Source organism: Pagrus pagrus, assembly GCF_965226575.1.
Source record: "Pagrus pagrus genome assembly, chromosome: 17".
Taxonomy (NCBI): domain Eukaryota; kingdom Metazoa; phylum Chordata; class Actinopteri; order Spariformes; family Sparidae; genus Pagrus; species Pagrus pagrus.
In genome coordinates, this window is record NC_140201.1 from 26,589,485 (window position 1) to 26,611,415 (window position 21,931).

Genomic DNA, 21,931 nt, shown 5'->3' on the forward strand with positions numbered 1-21,931 from the left:
GATACACACCGTGCCTCTCACTTGATGTTTCTTGGGCTCTGGCGACATCTCCTGTGGGATAAATTTGATTGGTCCCTTGATCTGCCTCCTGGACCTCTTGGTGCCGTCCGGTAGCGTCTCCATGGCAATATCAGCCTCATCACTGCTGGCCTGATCACACTCGGAGCATTGCCTGAGGAGACAGAAGACAGCTCTTCTCAATGAACTGTATTGATTTTATTATCACAGGCCCAAATCTTTAGTTTACACTGAAAAAGAAAAACAGGCCCTGACAGCTGTTTATGATCAAAAGGTAAAAAACACGAGCAGCACTGCTCGTGACAAGAAAGAAAGAAAGAGGAAACCACCATACCAATATGTTGGACTTCTTTCTGATAAAGAACTGTTTTTGCAAATTCTAACATTGTTAAATTTCCGCTGATACGCTGTTCTTTGATACAGTTTGTCCTTAAACAGAATAAAGTAATCTGTAACTTTTATTGGTGATGAGCAGCAATTTAAAACATCTAGACAAATACATCTTCCCATTTCTTAACTTTGGACAGAGACAGGGTAGCTGTTTCCCCTTGTTTCCAGCCTTCATGCTAAGCTAGTCTAACCACATCCCAACTCCAGTTCTGTATTTGTTGACAACACAGAGATGCTGATGATTATCCACCATGATAGCAGTGTGGCTCGAGGAATGACAATGTCCGTTGATCAATCTTTGGTCCAACCTGAGATATTTTTACAAATATTCTACTGAATATTGACTTGCCAGTAGATCTGATTTAGTATTTAGAAATAAAGCAACTGTTTGGAAACCAACAAAATTACCATGTTAGCTAGGTAGAGCTGATATATGGAATTCCATGAGAAATTGCATCCACTGACTTTTCAACCCCCACCATCATCGGATCAGAATTTGTATTTGTCCTATACTTTGGTTTATATCTAACCACCTGAAAAACTAAGGACAGTCCCATTACACTCAGGTGTACTTTTTTATGCTAATGAGCTAGTGTCAGCATGCTAACAGGCTAAACTAAGATGATGAGCATGGTCAACATTATACCCTCTCAACATCATTATCATTATGAGCATGAGCATGCTAGTACTAGAAATTAGCACCACTGTGCCTAAATGAAGTCTCACATAGCCTCTATTGTAGCATGGCTGCAGAATCTTGTTGAGAGATAATTAGTAGTTTGTGTGTCACTGCTGTTGCTGTAGCTTATGACTGCAAAAGTGTTCATGTAAATATAATGGTATGTTGTGGACCTGCTTCACTGAGAAGTACCAGGACCTAAACTCAACTTAATCTCTAGTTCCTGTCACTCAGTATGATTGGCCATTACCGGTGACCAGTGCATGGCTTATAACGATTACGGGAAATACTGCAGTTCATTTTCAGTTGGATTTTATGGAGCACTTTATTTTGAGATTTGTTTGAGTGAGAGAAGGACCTGTAACCTTGTGCAGTAAGGTAAAATGTAATGTTTACTCGTCTTGTTTAATCATTCATTTTTTTATCATGAATATATAAACAATAATAATAATAATATAAATACATTTTCCATTAAAAAATGTTTGTGTGTTGTCGATTTTAGTTCTCAGAAAGAAAGTTGGAATCAACCAAATCAGAATCAGCAGGTCAAACTTTTAAAATTGCAATCAGCGCATTTCTAATTTAAAATCACATAAAAAATGTTTTACTTTAAAAAAAGTGTGTATCATTTAAAATTTAAACCCTAAAACCATGCAGAAAACAGCAGTATATATGCTGAGTGGAGACAACAGTCATCACTGTGTTTCAGAGTGGAGGAAGGATAACACATACTGTACATTTATGGATGACCAGTACCAAACTCACTATTTCAATCCTGAGTTCCTGGAATTGTTTCAGCATTTCAGCAAAAGTCTGCACCTTATCAGAGGTTCAAGCCAACAACAACCAATTTAGATAATGCTGAAATTTACTGCAGCAAGTCAAAGTTAGATGTGGAATGGATACTGCTTTACAATCAGTAATGTGGTTTCCATAAACAAGCAGCTTCCGCCTCCTCTGTTTGTTGTACAAAGGAACAGAGTAACCTGCAGTCTCTGTGGCTTTTTGTATGCGCACAACTCTGTAATTAATCATGACTCTCCACCCACACACTTAAATCATTCAACAGTTTCTAATTTTCACCCAATAAACCAAAAGAGCTTCATGCCAAAAATGAATGCAAAATGAATTACTGTCACAAACAGATTGTTTTACACAAACACATTCTGTATTGTAACACCAGCTGCACCTCCTCAGTTCTTTCAGTTACTATAGAAAGAGAAGCTTCTCTCTTTTTCACTAAACGAGAAAATATCTTAGAACTATCACATGTGGAAGAACAGATGCACTACATCTCTCTAGATAAGGAACTGCAGTAGTTGAGGGAAGTGACTGTGACATTTCCACCATCTTAGCATCCGTCATCTGATAATCCAGCTGCCACTGACTGGCCTCAAATGTCAGGACTAATATGAATAAACAAACTGTGGATCCTAATGCTGCTCATAGTAGACAAAGAATGAATATGAAAAGCAATTTCAGTTCATACTCACAGGGTGAAGATGCTTTATGATGTTAGCATCAACTATTATTGTCAAGTTATTATTCTCTAAATATGGAATAATGGATAACCAGTATCTCACACATATCGGACCAGTATGGCCCAACAGTATGCTAAACCCTATCCATCTGTCACTGTAACGTAAACAGAACCATTTGATTGGTGGACCTTGCTGGCTATTTTGGGTGCCTCTGTTTATGGAATTTAACATCCCATTCATTTTTCTCACAGACAATATGTGTGAGTCACAGTTGGAGTACTTCTGGGTGGATTGTAACACGAAACTCTCCTGGTTAAATCATTAGTACAAAAACTAAGGGGCTGAGTTAGAAAATATCTGACTCTTTGATAAAAAGTCAAAGGTATAGGCCTATGTGCAAAAAACAGAGAAAGACGTTTACTACAACTCACCAGGGGACAAACATCCAATCACTGAGCTTAAAATTCTGTTAGAGGTGCTGCTAACACCATGTGGAAGCTAAGGATTATAGCGTTGAGAAAGCTGAAAACACAATCTGGAATTTTTCAATGAATTCAGCAAGTAGTGAATGAAGCCAGTGTTTTGAATTCATGGTCTAGGTTTCTTTTCCTTTGTTTGACTAGTTTAATATTAAACTCACCCGTCACATGCTACCTTATGACACACCACATTGTCAGAGTCAGCGATGTGACACGCTGCAGCCCCAGCCCCTTGTCCCCTGCTGTACACGCACACAATCTCTCTCTCACACACACATATACTCCAGTTTGAGGCCCATGAATAACGTCGCCTCTCCCTCGTATCAAAGTGGGTGTCATTGTTTACAACTGCAATGAGGTGGAATTATCCTTCTGATCAGGAAAAGAAAAAAAAACCATGAGAAAGACTAAGTTCGCACTACAAGTTTTGAGACCAGATCTTTTATGTCCCCATTGGAGCTTGGTGACAAAAAGCCCCAGATCAGGGGCAGATCAGCGCGCACCGGCTGTCGGTATGTGTGAACTGTTCAAAGACCCAATCTGGGACAGCTCGGGGAGAATTTTCTCTACAGCACACCCATGGCAACAATCACCACAAATGGATTAAGCTAACACAACTTTACACTAGAGTGCACCGATACCGATACTGGCATCGGGCCGATACTGCGCTCATATACTCCTATCGCAAAAATTCACCGATACCACTTTATTGCATTAGGCCTTAAATTGCATGAGACTGAAGGCCGCGATCAGAGGGTGTCTTGTCAGTGTCTAGGGGGAGATGTCGTGTCATATTTAGTTTGATTCAAATGTGGTGTCTGTGCAATTGTTTAATTGAGATATTAAGTTGACTGTGTTAACTGTGTAATAAGTTTCATTGTTTAGTTTGTCAAGTTTCATTTTGTCAAATGTAAAGACAGTGCCAATGTGGAGGCTTTTTGTTTACACAGGAAACAATGATTATTTACATTTATTTGGTATTTAATTTATTATCATTTGTTTTAACAAGCAGAGAAGAAAATAAATCCTGTCTTCCAATTCAGTGCATCTGTAACCTAATAGTTATTTTTGTGGTAGAAATATCGGTATCGGTACTCGGTATCGGCAAGTACACAAATGAATATATATATATATTAGGGATGCTCCCGATCAGCATTTTTGGGTGCCGATCCGATCACCGATCACAGGAATCATAAATCTGCCGATACCGATACCGATCACCGATCACAGAATGGATTTTTGTTTGGCGCGTTCTCAAATGGCGGATGAGGTTAGTTGCATTAAATTGTCGTTGTTGGTTACCACCTCTTGGAACTTCGGCGTTGCATGTCTTGCAAACAGACAAAACAAATAATCAACCATCTACAGAACTTTTCAGTATGCTATTTTTCTACTTCTTCTCTTCATCATTATCATTAATTATTATTAATAATAATATTGTTTAAAGTGAGCCTCTTATCATTTAACAGAAAAATACATCATACAAACAGCAACTTTTGCAGCGTTGTCAGTCTGATGGCGAGTTATCACTTTCTGTCATCACTAACATGTTAATAATCAAAGAAGCTCTTGAAGCAGCATTGAGCTACAATCAGGCAACATTCATGACTCTGTACAGTCAAACTAACCAAACACTAATTATTGATCATCATTATAAAGTTTCAGGGCGTTCCTGTAACCATGGTAACTCACGGTGCCAGAGGGGAGGGAGAGACGCTGAATGAAGCCGTTTACACAGATACACTGCAGACAAAGTCCAGACTATAGTTGTTATTTCACACATGTAGCACACAACAGGAGACTCTCCGTGTCAGACGAGTTCTCACGTGCTGACTAAACTCAGCTGATAACGTAGCAGCGCGACGAGTCCTTGCTAGCTAAGCAGCTAAACTTTAGCGCCGCTCCGTGTTGAGATCCCGCCCTGTGTGGGTCACTACACTGTCATTGGTCAGGCGCACGCTGTTATCGATACCATTGGCTGTAGAGTGTGACAATCTGTCAATAAACATCAGCCAACAGTTCTCCTCCGATCTACATTGATCTCACGAGTCGCCTCTGTTAAGTTTGAATGACGGAAATCCGTCGTAGCGTCAGAGAACTTTTATCCATGTATTTATATGCGATCGGCTTTTCTGATCTGCACTTTGAGAGCCCACCGATCAACCTGTTTAGGGTCCATATCGGCCGATCGATCGGAGCATCCTATATATATATATATATATATATATATGCACATATATACACATATATATACACACACATATATCATATGATATATGTGTGTGTATATATATGTGTATATATGTGCATATATATATATATATATATATATATATATATATATATATATATATATATATATATATATATATATATATATATATATATGCACATATATATGCACATATATACACATATATATACACACACATATATCATATGTACATACATATATACACATACACACACAGTACTGGGGGCTAAATCCTCGATTCCACCTTGGATTTCGACGGTCAAGATCGTGACGTCATTTCGATTGATATCCGACTTACAATCAAGACTATGACACCCCTATAGCATACACAACTGTAAAGCAATATATACTCTTTAAAACTAGACATAAAAGAGACAAGACACGGACATAACCACACACGCACTCTTTTCATTCATTAACCAACTAATCACTACTGCCACAAAACGTCGTAATCAATACATTTGAATGTTCTCCCGAGTTGATTCCAGCCAGCATATTCCCATCAACGACCATTCACCACACATGTTCTCCATGTACATCAACAGTTTATCTCCCACCTCCAAATCCTTTATGTTGTTTTTAGTCCCTATCTGCAAGCCATTGTGCCTTTGTTGTTGCAAAAAAAAAAAAAAAAAAGAAACAAATAAAAAATCTCGAGGCCTATTAAAGATTATTAGGTAAAACTTCATACTGTGTTAGGCGATTTATTGTAGAGCTGCAACAGTTAATCAATGGTTGTCAACTATTATACCAATTGCTAACTGTCTTGATAATCGATTTATCGGGTTGACTCACAAAATTATCTTTTTTTCAACTTCTTAAATATGTTTTTCTGTCTATGACAGTAAATTGAAAATATTTGTGTTGTGGACAGAACAAGACATTTGAAGAGCTTGGGCTTTGGGAAACACTGACATTTTTCACCATTTGATGTCTTTTATAGATCACAACTACTAATCAACAACTTATCGATTAATCAAGGAAAAAAGGATTAAACAACAACAAAAATAGTCAATAGCATCCCAATTTTTGTGTAATGACTGTATTTGGAAATGCAGTCGTCATATTTTATAATAGGAGCATGGACCTGTTTTAGTATATGGCCAATGGGTGAACTTGTTATACCTTCAGAAATAGAGGAATCAGTTTTCAGCACATTGATATGCAGGTGTGCCTTCTGTAGAATCTTGAACTGTGTAACTTTGGATAATGCTCTCCAGCAGTCTGAGTTTTTGTCCGTTTTCTTCAAGTTCAATGATTCTGTGGCCTTACACTGTTTACATTTTGTTGTAACTTCTCAGCTACTGACATTAATTTACTCTACATGGTTTTTGGTGGAAAGCGTTAAGGTCCTGTGCTTTAAGTAAAATTCTCTGTGTCCTTACACAGTATTCCCATCTCCTCCCCACCCCCCTCACATTTCCATGTTTCTCACCAATAGCTGTTCTTGGTCTTCTTGGGCATGCGTGTTAATGGTGGCTCCAGGCAGCCCAGGTGATAGTAAAGCTTGCAGGTGTCACACAACACCAGCAGATGTTGGTCCTGGTTCTTCTTACAGATGCCACAGCTGCAGGAAAATATGTGACATTATGTGCGAGAAAAGGCTGGTTATTGTTATTTTTAGTCACGATTTGTCAATGTAAAAACACTGGAGCACAACTGTGTGACAGATGAATTCACACACTTAACCCCAAATAATGATGGACACATGCAAGTAATGCACACTCTTTCTGCCTCTGGCATTCGATGATATTTAAAACAAATGCACCCTGGTTTCAATATCACCCTATTCCTCTCTGCAGACACTGTGTGTTTACCTGTAGAGGATTGCTGGCAGGCTGGATGACTTCCCTGGGGATCCTCCCTCCTTCTTGCTGGGTTTCCTCTCTTTTGGGGCTTTCAGAACAGCTGGGGTGTTTAGTTTCTGCCACAACAAGGTCCACAAATGTTTTCGTTTCCCAGCTATGAACAGTAGCATTTCTTTGAAACAGTTTAAACATAACTTCTTCTGGAGTAAGTCAACACAGAAATCAGTGAATCTTTCAGAATAAAGTCAGAACAAACTTGAAAACAAGGAACCTAAATGATACTAATGTTTAATATTGTAGCGTTTGAAAAAAACAAAGCAAAAAAAACACATCATAGTATTTGACATCCCTCTGTCATTTTCATGCTCAAACATCAGGAGTAACAAGGTAAGAGATTATGCATTTTTTATTATTATACTTTTTTTGCATGCATATACCAATGTTTATGAAAAATATCCCTGAAACAAAATCCCACCCCCTCCCTTCAGGAATTCCTCCACAGCCTGACGTCATCGACACCGACTGCCCCACAGCTCTCGCTGGGCAGCTTGGAGACGTGTTAGCAGCTAGTTCACTATAAGCAACAAGCTCTCTCAGCTTTTATAGTCAAATAAATACATAAATAAAAGACTGTGTTAAGTACCACAATCAAAACTATCAATTAAATCAATCAAAAGCATAACAGCTATCACAAACGTGCTTCTGTCCAGAAAGGCTACCCAGCGCAATTGTTACACCTTACTGCCAAGGTGTGTGCTTTGTGCTTACGTTACCTGCTAAAGGAGTGTGTTGCTGCCCCAGTGGCTCTTTTATTGGCTCAGGGGCTGTGTGCTTTGTGCTTCTTAGTTAGCTAACAACTAAACAGCAGACTCAGAGGCCGTGTACTGTGAGCACACTGCATCGTTGTCATCACTGACCATATCCAACTACCTAATGTCTCACTTACATCTTACATGTGCTGTCATGCTAGCATGTAACTATTGGTAAATTATGGCTGAACTTTCTCTGCCATTCTTGTGCCACTAGCTCGCTAATAGCTTTAGCAGTAGATGAGCATAGCCTTGTGGAGGACTCCAGTCTTAAGTAATGAGTGCAAGGGCAGAGTTCACAGGCGTGCACTCAGTGTGTGCAGGCAGGCAGGCTCATATGTAGGTAGACAGACAGGTAGCCTGTGCAATCTTTTCATATTCATTTTAAAATTGTATTCGTCAGAGCATTTGCTTTATTGATTGCTGTCAGGATGATATGAGATTTTCTGTAAATATAACAAAAAAATACTTCCAGAAGAACTCTAAAATAACCTTAGCTTTACACTTGGTGTCAAAGATACAATAACATGTGATTTTGTTATCTTTAATTGCATAATAATATTTGCTTCACGATGCCAAACTCACTTTGGTGGATAGTTTAGGAAAAACATTTTAGTTTGTACATTACAGACCAATGTTAGTCAAGCAAGTGGATTGTTCTTAAAATCAGGTTTATGAAGAGTACATGTTGTTGTTAAAAGAGTAAACTGTCAATCATCAATTGTGCATCCCATTTGTCTCTGAGCAAATTCATCCAAGTCCACCATGCCCAGGACGCCTTAGAGAGAAAAGTGCAATTGTAGGCTGGAGTTGTTAGACTTAACGACCTGTGACATTTTATTGAACACCTGCTTTGTGTTGGAGAGTTTAGACTGTCCAAATAAAGTGTCAGCCAAAGCGGAGCTGTAAAAGTTCCCTCACAGCAGAGTTGTGAGGAGAAACGAAGGAAACCTATTGAACGTGGCAGGTGAAAAGAAGCAGCAGACTGCAGCAGCCAGTTTATTTGCCCCTGCATCTCAGGTGCATTGCTGCCACACAGGTTAATTAGAAAACTTATCTCATAGGGACCAAGTCTGTCACTTAACAGACAAGGTTTTCCCTGAGGAAGTTCTAATCTGGGCACGCTCACTCCGCCGGCAGCACCAAGGGAGCGTCCCTGCAGGGAGGCCTGATAGATGGAGGGATGGGGTGACCAGAGCACAAGGGGCTGCTGGGGCTATCTCCTCAACCTGGACTGCAGTCCCACCACAAGGAAGCATCTCTACTGCTGATATGGAGCAGTATCAACATTGTTAACATGCTTTATCAGACAGATGAAGAAGTTTAAAAGCAGAGATTATAAATAGCGGAGGAGTGGAAACAGGTTCACAGACAAGCTTCAAGCTGTTCTGTTCTCAGGGAAAACTCATCAAAACATTACAGTGCAAGAGCAAACCAGGCACTTACTGTTGCTGAGAGCATTTTCACCAATACAGTAAAATAATGAATAAAAAGCTTTGTCTGCAAGTGCAAGTTGCGTGCTTCAGCTCTAAAACCAAACCACCCCTTCTCTGGGCCCTAAAGCCTCTTCTATCTGAAGCTCTCTGATCTAATATCAGATTGTGTAATGCTAAAATCTCTCCATTACCTCCGGAGGATGCATGTGGCTAGCAGCAAGAATGGAAGCCACTCTTAAAGTCTGTACACAACCAAGTGGAGGTGTAGTTCTGAAGTTTTTCCTCCTTCTTCTCATACTACCTTGGTCAATTTTGAACTGATAGTCTTTTGTCTTGACCTAGTCTGTTTTTCTTTTGTTGTTGTTTTTTTTGCCTTTCTTTCAGTGGTGTTGCTGTTTTGTTATTAAAGATCCCCTCCCAACATGCATTATGACATACATACAAATAGTTTTTTCCTCAATTAAAGTATAATATCCACATTTAAATACTTCTGAAGGGCATCTACTCCTCCTCTTTCAATCCAGTCCAATGTATGAATATGAATAATTTAACTGCTGGACACAAGATACCTCCTATACTTCATTGTCAAGTACATTCTCAGTGTATGCGCACTGGAGGCTTCAATTTTCCACATCACACTTGTGTACTATTTGTGATGTCAAAAAATCATGCCTGCAGGCCTCCGTCTGAATATCAGATATTCAATAAGCATAAAGAACATGTTACACATCCATCATTCAACACAGTGAAGCTAAAACATTCAGCTGCAGGGACAAGAAGAAAAACACAGTTTTAACTGGAGGGAACTTTAAGTACACATGTCAAACCTTTCAAGTTTTCAACAAATATCATCCTCTTCTGTAGATTTGACAACTAAAACCTCAAAGGGCTAAGGCTTACAACTACATAGGCAACAAACTTTGTTGTTTAGTTGAGGACTGAAACAATAAGTCAATTAAGCAACTATGTTGATGAAGGTTCTCAGTCATCCAGGTCATGGTAATTCTAAGTGCCTTATCACAGTCAACTGGACGTGTTTTAGTTTGTTGAAAATGTTTCACCCCTCATCGAAGAGGCTTCTTCAGTTCTAACTGACTGGAGGGGAGTTGCAGGGTACAAAAGTGAACTATTTTCATCAACAATGTCTTGTTTCAGACATTTATCAAGGATATTTTCAGCTTCTCAAAATGTGTGAATTTGTTGTCGTTCTATATATCTTATCTCCATCTTCATTATAGACTGAATATCTTTGGGTTTGGACCATTGTTCAACACTTTAACCGTTCAACGGTTTAATGATTGACCCTAAACAATAACCGTTACCTGCCATCCTGTTTGAGTTTGGGGTTGTTTTATTCTTTTTCGTTATTATATGATCTATTAATTTGAAATATAAACTCAGGTATTAATGTCACTCAGCTTCAACTTCATTCACACATTGGTATCTATTCCTTTCAGTTTTATTACATTTTATTAAGTTCCTTCTGTTCTGAATTTTGTAAGATACTGGACCTCAAAATATCAGGTTGCAGGTCTAGTTGGAATTTATTTTTCCTGTTGATCAACACTAAACTGGACTACACTGTAGCACTTCTCACTGTTTTGCCACCTCATAGCTGTTACAGCCTGATGGCTTTTTATTGAGGCTGGTGGAATATGTCTTCTGAGTGTTTTCTTGTGAAGTTGCCAGGAGTGCTAAACTTCAAGGATCGTCAGGAACAAAAGCACTGACTGTGTACTGGAAGAGAGATGAGAGTCCCAGTTGGGGACATCAATAATTTCTGCAAATGCACAGGCAGGATGACAAATAGGAGATGAAAATGTGGCAGATAGATGACACAAAAGCATGCAGTGCTGTGACTGATGTTGCTACTTAAGCCGCTCGTGTTCATAATTAGGTGATTTATGGTGGTCATTGCAGACTCACTGCCAGTTTTCTTTCTAATCCCTGTCCATTCTGCTGCCTCGCCACCACATTAATATCATCTGACCATTTATCTACACAGCTCATTCTCGCAAGGGCCATATTTTTAATAAGCCTTTTTATGGATTTAGCTGCTACTTATATACATAAAACTAGGGCTGTCAATATAACACAATAATTTCGATTAATTAATTATAGAAAAAGTAACGTGATTAATCTGCTTGGTTTTAAAAAACCCTGCAGATTAATTGCACTCTGTGACACCAATTGACCAGCAGCTTAGTAAACATGATGGAGGAAGAAGACTTAAGCCCTGCTCTAGCCAGAGTTTCTAACAACTAACGTTCTTTGTCAAACCAAGAATGCGATGTGGTTAATTGTTGAATCGACGCCATACCCACGGCGTAGCCTGACACGCAAACCCCCCCCCCCCCCCCCCCCAAAAATGTAATTGCACGTCGCAGTGACGCCGGCCGCAGGGGATGTGATTGGACTGCTTGGAAGCATTGCATTTGATGGCTTCTCCTCCGGTACTTAGTGGCGGTGCTAATAACTGGGATTGTGACCTGTTGTGTCCCCAACAAATACACTTAAGTCTTTGGCTGCTGCAGTCTTTCCTGACAGGTCGGTTGCTGCTTTTCATGGATAACACTCATATATATATATATATATATATTTGTTTACAGGGCAGACCTGCCATATCCAATATCGCGGATGCGCTAACGTACTGCGGCAACAGGCTAACACAGTCAATGCGGCGTCCACGTATATACAGTATGTCTATGCGCCTGCCAGAAGTGACCCCTGGGGGGCGTGGCTAAATCCTCCATTCCACCTTGGATTTCGACAGTCGAGATCATGACATCATTTCGATCAATATCCAACTTACAATCAAGATCGTGATACCTCTACTAACTATCGCCACTGAATTTCTCCTAAAGAGGATCAATAAAGGCATATCTTATCTCACCTTAGCCTCAAGGACTAAAATGCTCATTGTTGCTTGGCAACACCATGAGCTCGTCCTAGATATCTCTCTCATTGGCTATTGTGAAAGCACATACATAATGAGAATCCTGGTCGTCCAGATTTTAAATCCTAAATATTAAAACATGTTTGATATTTATTGGGTTTGCCCAGATCAGTCTTGGAGCAGTTTGGGAGGTTCAAGACTGGATCTGTACACTCCTCACATTAACAAATAATCTAGGCCAACCTTCAGGACCGGCTAAGCTCCCGGACCAGATACTCCTTAACTGATCATCTGTTCAATAAGAAAATATGAGTAATAACCATGTAAAAGCTTAATGCGATTGTTTATCTGTGGTTGGAATAAATATATTCTTTCTGCACATTTTCGCGTATGTGGGGGTAACCTTGAGTGACATTCGAGATCTTACACATTTAAGACTTGTTGACCACCGCAATGGTCCAAAGGCTTGAAACATCGAGTTGTTCAAACAAGTTTGAAAAGATGAAAGAGGCTTGAATCCACTGAACCAGAAACAATAACATTGTTCCCAGGACAAGATATGAATCCATCTTGAAAATTGTATTACTTTTGTCAATAAAGATGTTAAAAGACTTTCAGACAGATTAGACACTTCACAGTGGGCAGAGCCACTTTGCACATGTCAAAAATGTTATACTCTAATCAAATGCTTTGGGGCATGTAAACATTAACGTAATCAGATTATTTTACTTACCTAGATACTACAGTCTATGTAAACAGTTAAGTTGGAATCTTTAATCAAAATGATTTCAGTCAGTTTGAAGAAATATCGTCCATGTAACCTCAGCTACTTACTTTGTGTGTTATTTCAAGTTTTAGCTTGCTGCAACAATAAAACTACTGATCTCAGTCTATTTCTGTATACTGCAGTTGACATACGGTAATAACCCATCAACCATAGTGGCACATTTTGGCAATTGGTTGTCATAGGAACGAGAAGTGGGAGACAGCTTTTACTTCCCCATGGTCAGGTCTGACTTCATGGCAAATGACAGGTCAATCAGTTAGTGCAAAATGAAAGGATTTTTATAAACAGCAGGGTTATTACAGACTGCAGTATCACCCCCTGTTGGCCATATGAGCTGCTACTCACAATCCGGATAACTCTCCTTCACAAATTACTGCTACGCTAAAAAGGGAAATCGATCAACAGGAGTCTTACACAGACTTTCTTAACAACTAATCTGTATGTGGAAAGCAGGATGGTTGAGGGAGAGAAGAAGGGGGAGACGGTGTGTGAAAAGGTAGCAATGGTGCTAGTACCTGGCCGAGGATGCCCCCCAGCAGCGTCCACATGGCCTGGCCTTCACTTCGCAGCTCTCCATTGACATTCAGCAGCTCCTCCAGAGATTCACAGAGCTGCGAAACGGGAAAGAGACAATATGAGGAAAGGACACAACATGTTCTGCCCCTGTTAGCAGACACAGATATACTGCAACTGACGACTATTTTCATTGTCTGTATACTGTATCTGTATATTATTTTCTTGATTAATCAATTAGTTGTTTGGTTGTTCTATAAAATGTTAGAAAATGGTGAAAAATATTGATCAGTGTTCCCCAAAGCCTAGGGTTCTCAAATGCCTTGTTTTGTCCACAACACAAAAATATTCAGAAAGAAACCAGAAAAAATTGATAAGCTGAAGTTTTTCCTCAAAATGAATACTCAAACCGATTTGTTATCAAAATAGTTGGCAAATGATTGAATGGTCGCCAACTCATCGATTAATCAATGCAGCTCTAGGTCAGAATTTAAAAACATCGCAGAAGTAAAACATCACTGATGATAACCCAGCCATTTAAATGATATATTTTGCACAGCTGCAGGTGAGCGTTTAATTCTGCAGTCAATGTAACCGTTTCATATTAACACTTTGATTATTTTGATGATTACGATTTGCAAGAGTTGAGTCTTGTGTCATGACTACTACTTATCCGTCAAAGAAGGACTTGTAATGGCATTCATCCACTGCCATTTTCTACAAGGCCAAAGCCATGTAAGAGGAACTCATGCAGTGCAATTAGCAACACACACTCCATTAATAATGCTTAACATGCACGGCACAGTACTGAACGCAACATTAACTCTTGTGACTTTTGCTCTGCCGTTGTGTTCTCTTCCTCATGGTGACAAATAGAGCGGCAGCCTCTTCACAGAGGTCACGTTTGAGGAGAGAAGGGAGAAAACCATGCACAGGTTTCAGTTTTTATCACATAGCAAAGTGAGGCCTTATCTATTGTGATGACATAGTTGTACGCGCCAGGCTGAACACTGGCCATAAGAAACTGAGGTAGGATGGCCACCTAGGTAATAAAACAAAGTAAGACAATACCAAATACCACTTGAAATTCATACATTGATTTACTTTCATCTGAAAACACATTCTCTCACTACATTATTTGCCTTCATCTTGCACTTTTAACTTAACACACAGCACCACTGCAGACACCACCAGAGCATGGTGCAAAGGTCAGCAAAACTACACATAATAATACACTTCAGGAGACTCAGATATATTTACTATATTTGAATAATTTTCAGCTTCATAATTGCGAATATTTTCTGGTTTCCTCTTCTATGCCAGTACACTGAATATCTTTGGGTTGTGGACAAAATAAGACATTTGAGGACATCATCCTGGGAAAACACTGATCCACTTTTTTTTTAAACCATTTTCTGACATTTTACAAACCAAACCACTAATGAGTTAATCAAAAAATAATCAACAGATTAATCAACGATGAAAATAATTTGCCTAATATTTATATATATTATACCAGATTTTAAGTTGGATTTAGTGTTCCTGTGCATTAAGTTGTGTTTGCTGCCTGTTTCCTTTTGGTACTAATTAGCCTCAGATGAAGACTCTGCTGTCCACTTACATTTAAAGGAGAAAAATCATTCCTTTGAGGACAACAATGTAAACACCTTGGCCAGAGAAGACAGATGGTCTGAAAGAGGAGTAAAGGAATCCATCTATGTCAAACTGAAACAACCATCTTTGAACAGAGGAGGTGGCCAAAGACATTACCTCTCACCCACCTACAATGCAGTACTGAGTTCTCGCCCCAGACAGCTTAACAACCATTTACACCTGGGCTCACCTAGCCCTAGCAACCCACATGAAGGCTGGTTGGGTCAACGACTCACACATGACCTTAACTACTCTGTAAGGACACACCCACACAGGGTTTAAAAACATGCAACTACGGTTGGGAACCGAAACTCGGTTTCAAGTTAGAGCCGAGTACTTAATGGCAAGTACTGGGTACCCGTGAAAAAAAAAAAATGTCGGTTCTGCTTTTCGATTTCTAAACGTGACATAAAAATGAATTAGTGCAAACAAAGGCTATGTATTTTTGCGAGGCCATTGCTCGTCTGGCTGCCTTCTATGGTTTTTTTTATTTGCCAGGAGTCACGACCTGTTACGTCACTCATCAACACAACAGTGAGCTGGAGAGCTAGCGTGCATGACCAGCATGTCACAGCAGCAGTCACCAGTGCAGAAGAGGGACCGCAGAAAACAGTTAAAAGTGTGGCTTCACTTTGTAAAAGAAAAACATGACAATTCAGGTTGCACTTCAAATCTGACAAACATTTAAGGCAGCAAGGCATCGATGTGAACAATTGTATCGCGTTTGATGTTGCGGTCTCCGAGCCAAGAGTGTCAGCCTCAGCCAGCACCGGTACATCGCAAGCACCTGCAGCAGTGCAGGGGACAGCAAGCCGCGTCACACCGTTCACTCTGCCATTAACAAGGAATGATGACCAAAGACAAAACTGTGCAGTGTCACAGAGAGGTTAGGTGTTGTGCACTGCCACTGATACACTTATGTTCCAACATTTTGAGTGTGGGTTTCCTTTTGTAAGGGTGCCTGTCTACCATAAGGCATCACTGCTGCTGCCCCAGTGTTACAGAAAGGACAGGTAGTGCGCGTAGGGCAAGGCTCAATTCACCTTTGGTTCAATAAGGACAGTTTGACATTCACTCTAATGTATTTTAATACACGTCTGTGTGTGGATCATACATTTTTATTTACCTTGTGAATGTTCAGTTAACACTTAAAATAATAAAGATATTTTTGTTATCAAAACGTTTGCGCTCCCACTACCTGCAACTCCATTCCAGTTAGTCAGAAACAACCCTTTTTTCTGTGGGTTTGGATTATGCTGCTCACCTTGTTGTACTCCACATGCAGTTTTTCTTGCTCGCTCTCCAGCTTGTCTTTCAAGTTCTTCTGCTCAGAGATGTTGTCCTGGATCTGGATCATTCGCATGTTCCGCTCTGAATATCAATGGGACAAAAATCAATAGCAAGATCACAATCTATATACAGGAAAAAGCACATGAGAGAGTGTACTGATGGCAGATAGGCCCTCTGCTGCAGGCCTAGTATGCTCTCAAGGTGACTGGCATGGTGTCTTACACATCTGGTATCACAATCATTTATTTGGGGAGAACATGTCTTTACACAGTATTAGACACAATAACTTAACCACCTTGTATAACAGTTAGAGATATAGAGTATGGGGAGATTAATGCTTAAACTATTTTAACTTGGTTAAAATGTAAATAGAGATCGGAAGCATATACATTGCTCAGAAAAGTTAAGTGAGCTTTTGAATCACACATCAGATCTTGAACAAATTCTTCAAGTTGAAAATATTTACTGATGTACATTGTATAATTTGTTGAGAACCAAATGATGTAACAACGGTGAATGGAAACCAAAATCATCAACCCACTGAGGGCTGGATTCAAAATGACATCGCAAGTCAAAGTAAAACATTGAAATCACAGACTGATCCAACTTGCGTGAATTTTACCATGGAGGATGGTGTCCTGGGGATCTCCTCCCAGACCTGGATCAGGGCATCAGTGAGCTCCTGTACAGTCTGTGGCAGTGCTTTGCGGCGTCGGATGTACCAATACATAATGTTCCATAGGTGCTCAATAGGATTTAGGAACGAGAGGGCCAGTCAATGGCATCAATGCCTTCATCATCCAGGAACTGCCTACACACTGAACAAATGAGGCCGGGCATTGTCCTGCACCAGGAGGAACCCAGGGCCCACTGCACCAGCGTAAGGTCTGACAGTCGCTCTGAGGATTTCATCCCGGTACCTAACAGCAGTCAGGGTACCGTTGGCTATGACAGGGAGGTCTGTACGACCCTTCAAGGATATGCCTCCTCAGACCATCTGACCCACCACCTAACTGGTCATGCTGGATGATGTTACAGGGAGCATAACGTTCACCGCGGTTTCTCCAGACTCTTTAGCGCCTGTCACATGTGCTCAGTGTGAACCTGCTGTCATCTGTGAAGAAAACGGGGCACCAATGGTGGACCAGCCAAATCTGGATGTTCTCTCATCAATGCAAATCGAGGTGCATGGTGCTGGGCTGTGAGCACAGGTCCCACTAGAGGACATCGGTCCCTCATGCCACCCTCATGCAGTCTGTTTCTGACAGTTTGGTCAGAAACATGCACACCAGTAGCCTGCTGGAGGTCATTTTGTAAAGCTCTGGCAGTGCTCTTCCTGTTCCTCCCTGCACAAATGATCAGTTACCAGTCCTGCTGCTGGGTTGATGTCCTTCTACAGCCCTGTCTAGCTCTCCTCGTGTAACGGCCAGTCTCCTGGTATCTACTTCATGCTCTTGAGACTGTGCTGGGAGACACAGCAAACCTTTTTTTCAACCACACATATGGATGTGCCATCCTGGAGGAGCTGGACTACCGGCACAACCTGACTGGGCTGCAGGGACCGCCTCATGCTACCAGTAGTGACACTAGCAGAACACAAAACTAGAGAGGAATCAGTCAGGAAGGATAAGGAGAGAGCAATTGTCTGTGGCCACTACATGCAAAACCATTCCCTTTTTGGGGGTTGTCTTGCTTTTGCCTCTTCATTGCAGCTGTTCACAATCAGTTGTTTTTCCTAAATGGACAAATTGATATCCCTGAAGTTTAACTGACTTAGTGTTACCTGTGAAAATGATTAATGTCCCCTTAATTTTTTTGAGCAGTGTATATATTTAATGAGAGTGCATGAAGTAGAATACACCCATAGGAGTAGGTGTTGCAAACATATAGATAAGCATCAAGTTTTAAGCTCAGTGTTCTTCCTCAGGCAGCCCTGCGGCTAGTGTCAGTGCTGCTTTCTGACTACATTACAGAAATATTTCATGTGCATTGTTTGCTAAAGCTGCATGAAAATAGCATCTGGACACATGCTTCACCGTTTAAGGAAAGATCTGCCTTTGTTTCCAAAGAAAAGTGCTAAGGTAATGCAGGCTTCTCCCAGAGGAATTGGTTAGTGGAGGTGAGAGGCTCTTTAATAAGCCTCATATTGTATTTCATGCACGTGAAATTATTTCCTCTAATGTTAGTGCACGCTCTTTAAGGCAAGGCAGGGTTCTTCCATTATAAAACAATGTGGGAAACCATCTAACATGTAATTCTAAGTGATTTATTGTAGAAAACTGGACTTCTTTCAGTTGCTTAAAGACGTTTCACCTCTCATCCAAGAGGCTTCTTCAGTTTTAACTAACTGGAGGGGAGTTGCAGGATCTCCAGTTAGTTAGAACTGAAGAAAGCTCTCCGATGGCTGAGAACCTTCAACAACATCTAACCTGTAATGCATTATTAAAACCCACATACACCTACTGGGAGTATGGATTAATAATTTGTGGGGGAAAAAAACAATCATACTAATACTAATTCTAAAATGTGTCTCCTGTATCCTTGACATTTAACAGAACAATTCCTCCTTGTCAAAAACAGGCAGCTACATTAACCACAATGCAACTCTAAGGGACCTGACACACCAGGCCAACAGTTGGTCGTTGGCCAGTGTCGGGGCCATTGGTGAGTATCTGTGGACCTAGTTGTTGCAGTGTTACCCATATGATTGGCACCAGTCGGCCCCTTGTCAATGGATTTTCAGCCAACTTCTGTTGAACCGAATATTGAATACTGCATTACATTACTTCTTAACTATCCATTCACCTATTTCCTCATCTGTGCACATGGATTTTCATGCAATTTTTTTCTTTTACACCACTTACCCGTGGTGAGCTCTATTTTCTTCAGCTCTTAATACATATTGTTTGTATGTGCCTTTCAAACAAACTTCCCCATAGATTCAGACATGGAGGTGTCTCCATCTTCCACAGAATAAAGAATAACACAGGAATGGCAGCAAAATGGGTAATGGTTTTCAGCTTATTGCAAAATTGAGATCAGATCAGTTGTATCTGGAAATACATAGTTGCAAGTTGTAGAGTATATAGTTCTGCTATCTGGAAGAAAAAAGCATGCTTAAGCCAGCTGAATATCACTTTCCTCACCCAGGTAGTAGTTGACGAAGTCTGCTGTGAGGGCGGGCTGCTTGTGTTTCCTGCGTCCGTCCATGCTGGCGTTGGCATCAGATGTGTCCACAGGGAAAATGTCTGTGCTGATGCCCATCAGCTCTGCCTTCCTCATCAGCTTCCTGATGGCTGAGGCACTAGAGGTCAGAGGTCGCGGCAGCTTCTCCCGGGGCACCCACGCTTGAGGCCGAGTGTTCCTGGAAAGCTCTGCTTTCGCCCTGTACTGCTGCAGGCGGGTAGTGATTCGGGCCTGCAGATGGGACACACACACACGTTCACATAATCCCACAGTCTAAAGGTAATAAAGCATCACTGAGTTGCCAGTGTCTACACATGATTTGTGATGTTTTCCCCACGTTAAATCAATAATAAAAAAGGCAACATTTACTCTTGGAAAAATTAGCCAATGAGCTAAAAGAGATTCAAATAAATCAAATTAAACATGTAAAATAATTAATAATAATTTTTAATCATCTTCTCCTTTTAAAGTCATATGGGCTTATTTGAATAGAAGTACAAAAACACATGCCCATGTTGTTCTGACATTTGGTTGCTGCAGCTGACATGAATGAAGGAATCTTACCTGAGCTTCAGGAGTAAGCTGTTTCTCTCTCTCCTGCAGAGAGACCTTACAGTAAGACTGTAAGGCCAGATAATTCTTCCTTTTCCACTTCCTGTCAAAGCGGTCTGCATGCTGTTTGCAGTACGCAAAAAATGGATCAGCAATATCCTGAGAACATAAAAACATACATCACCATTGGTAAAGAAAGGGAACATTATCGCTTACAACATTGACTACATTAACATTTGACAACCTTGTCCCCTCCACTCCTCACTCTGCCACATAAAGTAAAATAAAAAAAGCAGAAAGTTAGTCGAGCTGCTGGCCTTCTAGAAACCATTTGAGCCTAACTTGTTGAGATAGATGCCATCAGGACTTTGACTTATTGATAGAAGCTTTTTCGTGTGATTGACTGAATTCAGAGGTTTGCAGTCGATAGAATGTTTATATTGTGAAGAAGTAGAGGATGTATGGTGCATCCTGCCTTGCAGCATCGACAGTGATTATTAATACTCCTGTTCTTGTTAAAAATACTGTCTCAAAATAGATATCACTAGTAAAACTGTAAAGCTGAGGGGCAAATATTGTATATACTTATTATAAAATGTATAATGACATATGAACTACACTATTTACAAATGTGGTTATGTGGTACAAATGTGGTACAAATGTTATATAGTTCAATGACAAATTAAAGAGGAATACATTGAAAACTTTCAAGGTTAGGTTGGACTTTACACAGCAAGCCAATGGCCTATGTGAACACACACAGCACTAAAAGGGTGAAGCTAAAAGAAATATCATAAAATAACAACATAAAAAGTACTTTTATCCATCTGATCAAGTATATCCTGCTGCAGGCACAGCACGAATTTGAAGGAAGTTGAACTTCTGTGTTTTGGACTTTCTCAGGTGTAACAGGCTGGACACACTGGATGCCTGTGTAGTGCATGGCGGCTGTGTTGCCGAGCTGCTGCTGCTCACTTGTGTGTTTGTGTTCACATAGGCTGCGTTGCTGCTGCAGCGCTGCTTCTGCCTGCCCTATCTGTTTTACATGGAGTTTGCCTTTGCCGAGAAAGCCAGAGGGGGAACGAGAGGGAGCGAGGGAGAGTGAAAGTGAAAGAAAGAGTGTGCACAGGAAAGAAACTGCCCCTCAACTGCTGTGTGTGTTCTTTCTGTGACATAGTCTACACATACAGACATTAAAATTGTAGTTAAACGCTGGTATGATGTCCATATGTCTACAGGTCGTTTTCAGGTTGATTTTTGCTGAGAACCATGTGCGTGTCACGGCAGAAATAGGCGAGACTCCGGATCTCTAGATCATGTGAGCAGCCACGCTTGAAATGCGCTTGAGAAGTGTCCATACATCCAGTGTGAATGGTCTAACCCAATGATTCTCAAACTTTTTACATCATGTACCACCTCAGAAAATATCCGGCTCTCCAAGTACCAAGAATATGACCCATGTAAAAATACAGTAGTAGAATTGGGCAACCCTATTTAGCTAAATGTAGTTCAAACAGTAGTCAAAGTTATTCCCGATAGGAATATTATTTATTGTTGACTTGTCAGCCACAATCACACTGTGCAAAGGAGTAGCACTAGAACTGGCTCTTAAACTATGGCGTGATATTTGTGCCACATTCGTGAAGGAGAAACGGGAGATTTTGAGCACCGAAAAATATATCTTGCAAGCACATAAATTA

The 21,931-nt window shown here is 40.4% G+C and overlaps 1 protein-coding gene across 8 annotated transcripts in view; it reads right to left on the reverse strand.

Moving 5' to 3' along the window:
- The window catches only part of phf14 (PHD finger protein 14), a 112,591-nt gene that overhangs the window by 55,774 nt on the left and 34,886 nt on the right, over positions 1-21,931 (reverse strand). For 5 of the 8 annotated variants that reach the window (XM_084378998.1, XM_084378996.1, XM_084379001.1 and 2 more), the window contains exons 8-14: positions 20,244-20,390; positions 19,640-19,910; positions 16,468-16,574; positions 13,553-13,648; positions 7,119-7,225; positions 6,737-6,868; positions 10-172 (exon numbers count right to left, since the gene is read on the reverse strand). In XM_084378998.1, coding sequence (XP_084235124.1) covers positions 10-172; positions 6,737-6,868; positions 7,119-7,225; positions 13,553-13,648; positions 16,468-16,574; positions 19,640-19,910; positions 20,244-20,390 — 1,023 coding nt within the window. The remainder of the gene's footprint in view (positions 1-9; positions 173-6,736; positions 6,869-7,118; positions 7,226-13,552; positions 13,649-16,467; positions 16,575-19,639; positions 19,911-20,243; positions 20,391-21,931) is intronic. The other 3 variants (XM_084378999.1, XM_084378997.1, XM_084379003.1) reach the window with 1 other exon arrangement.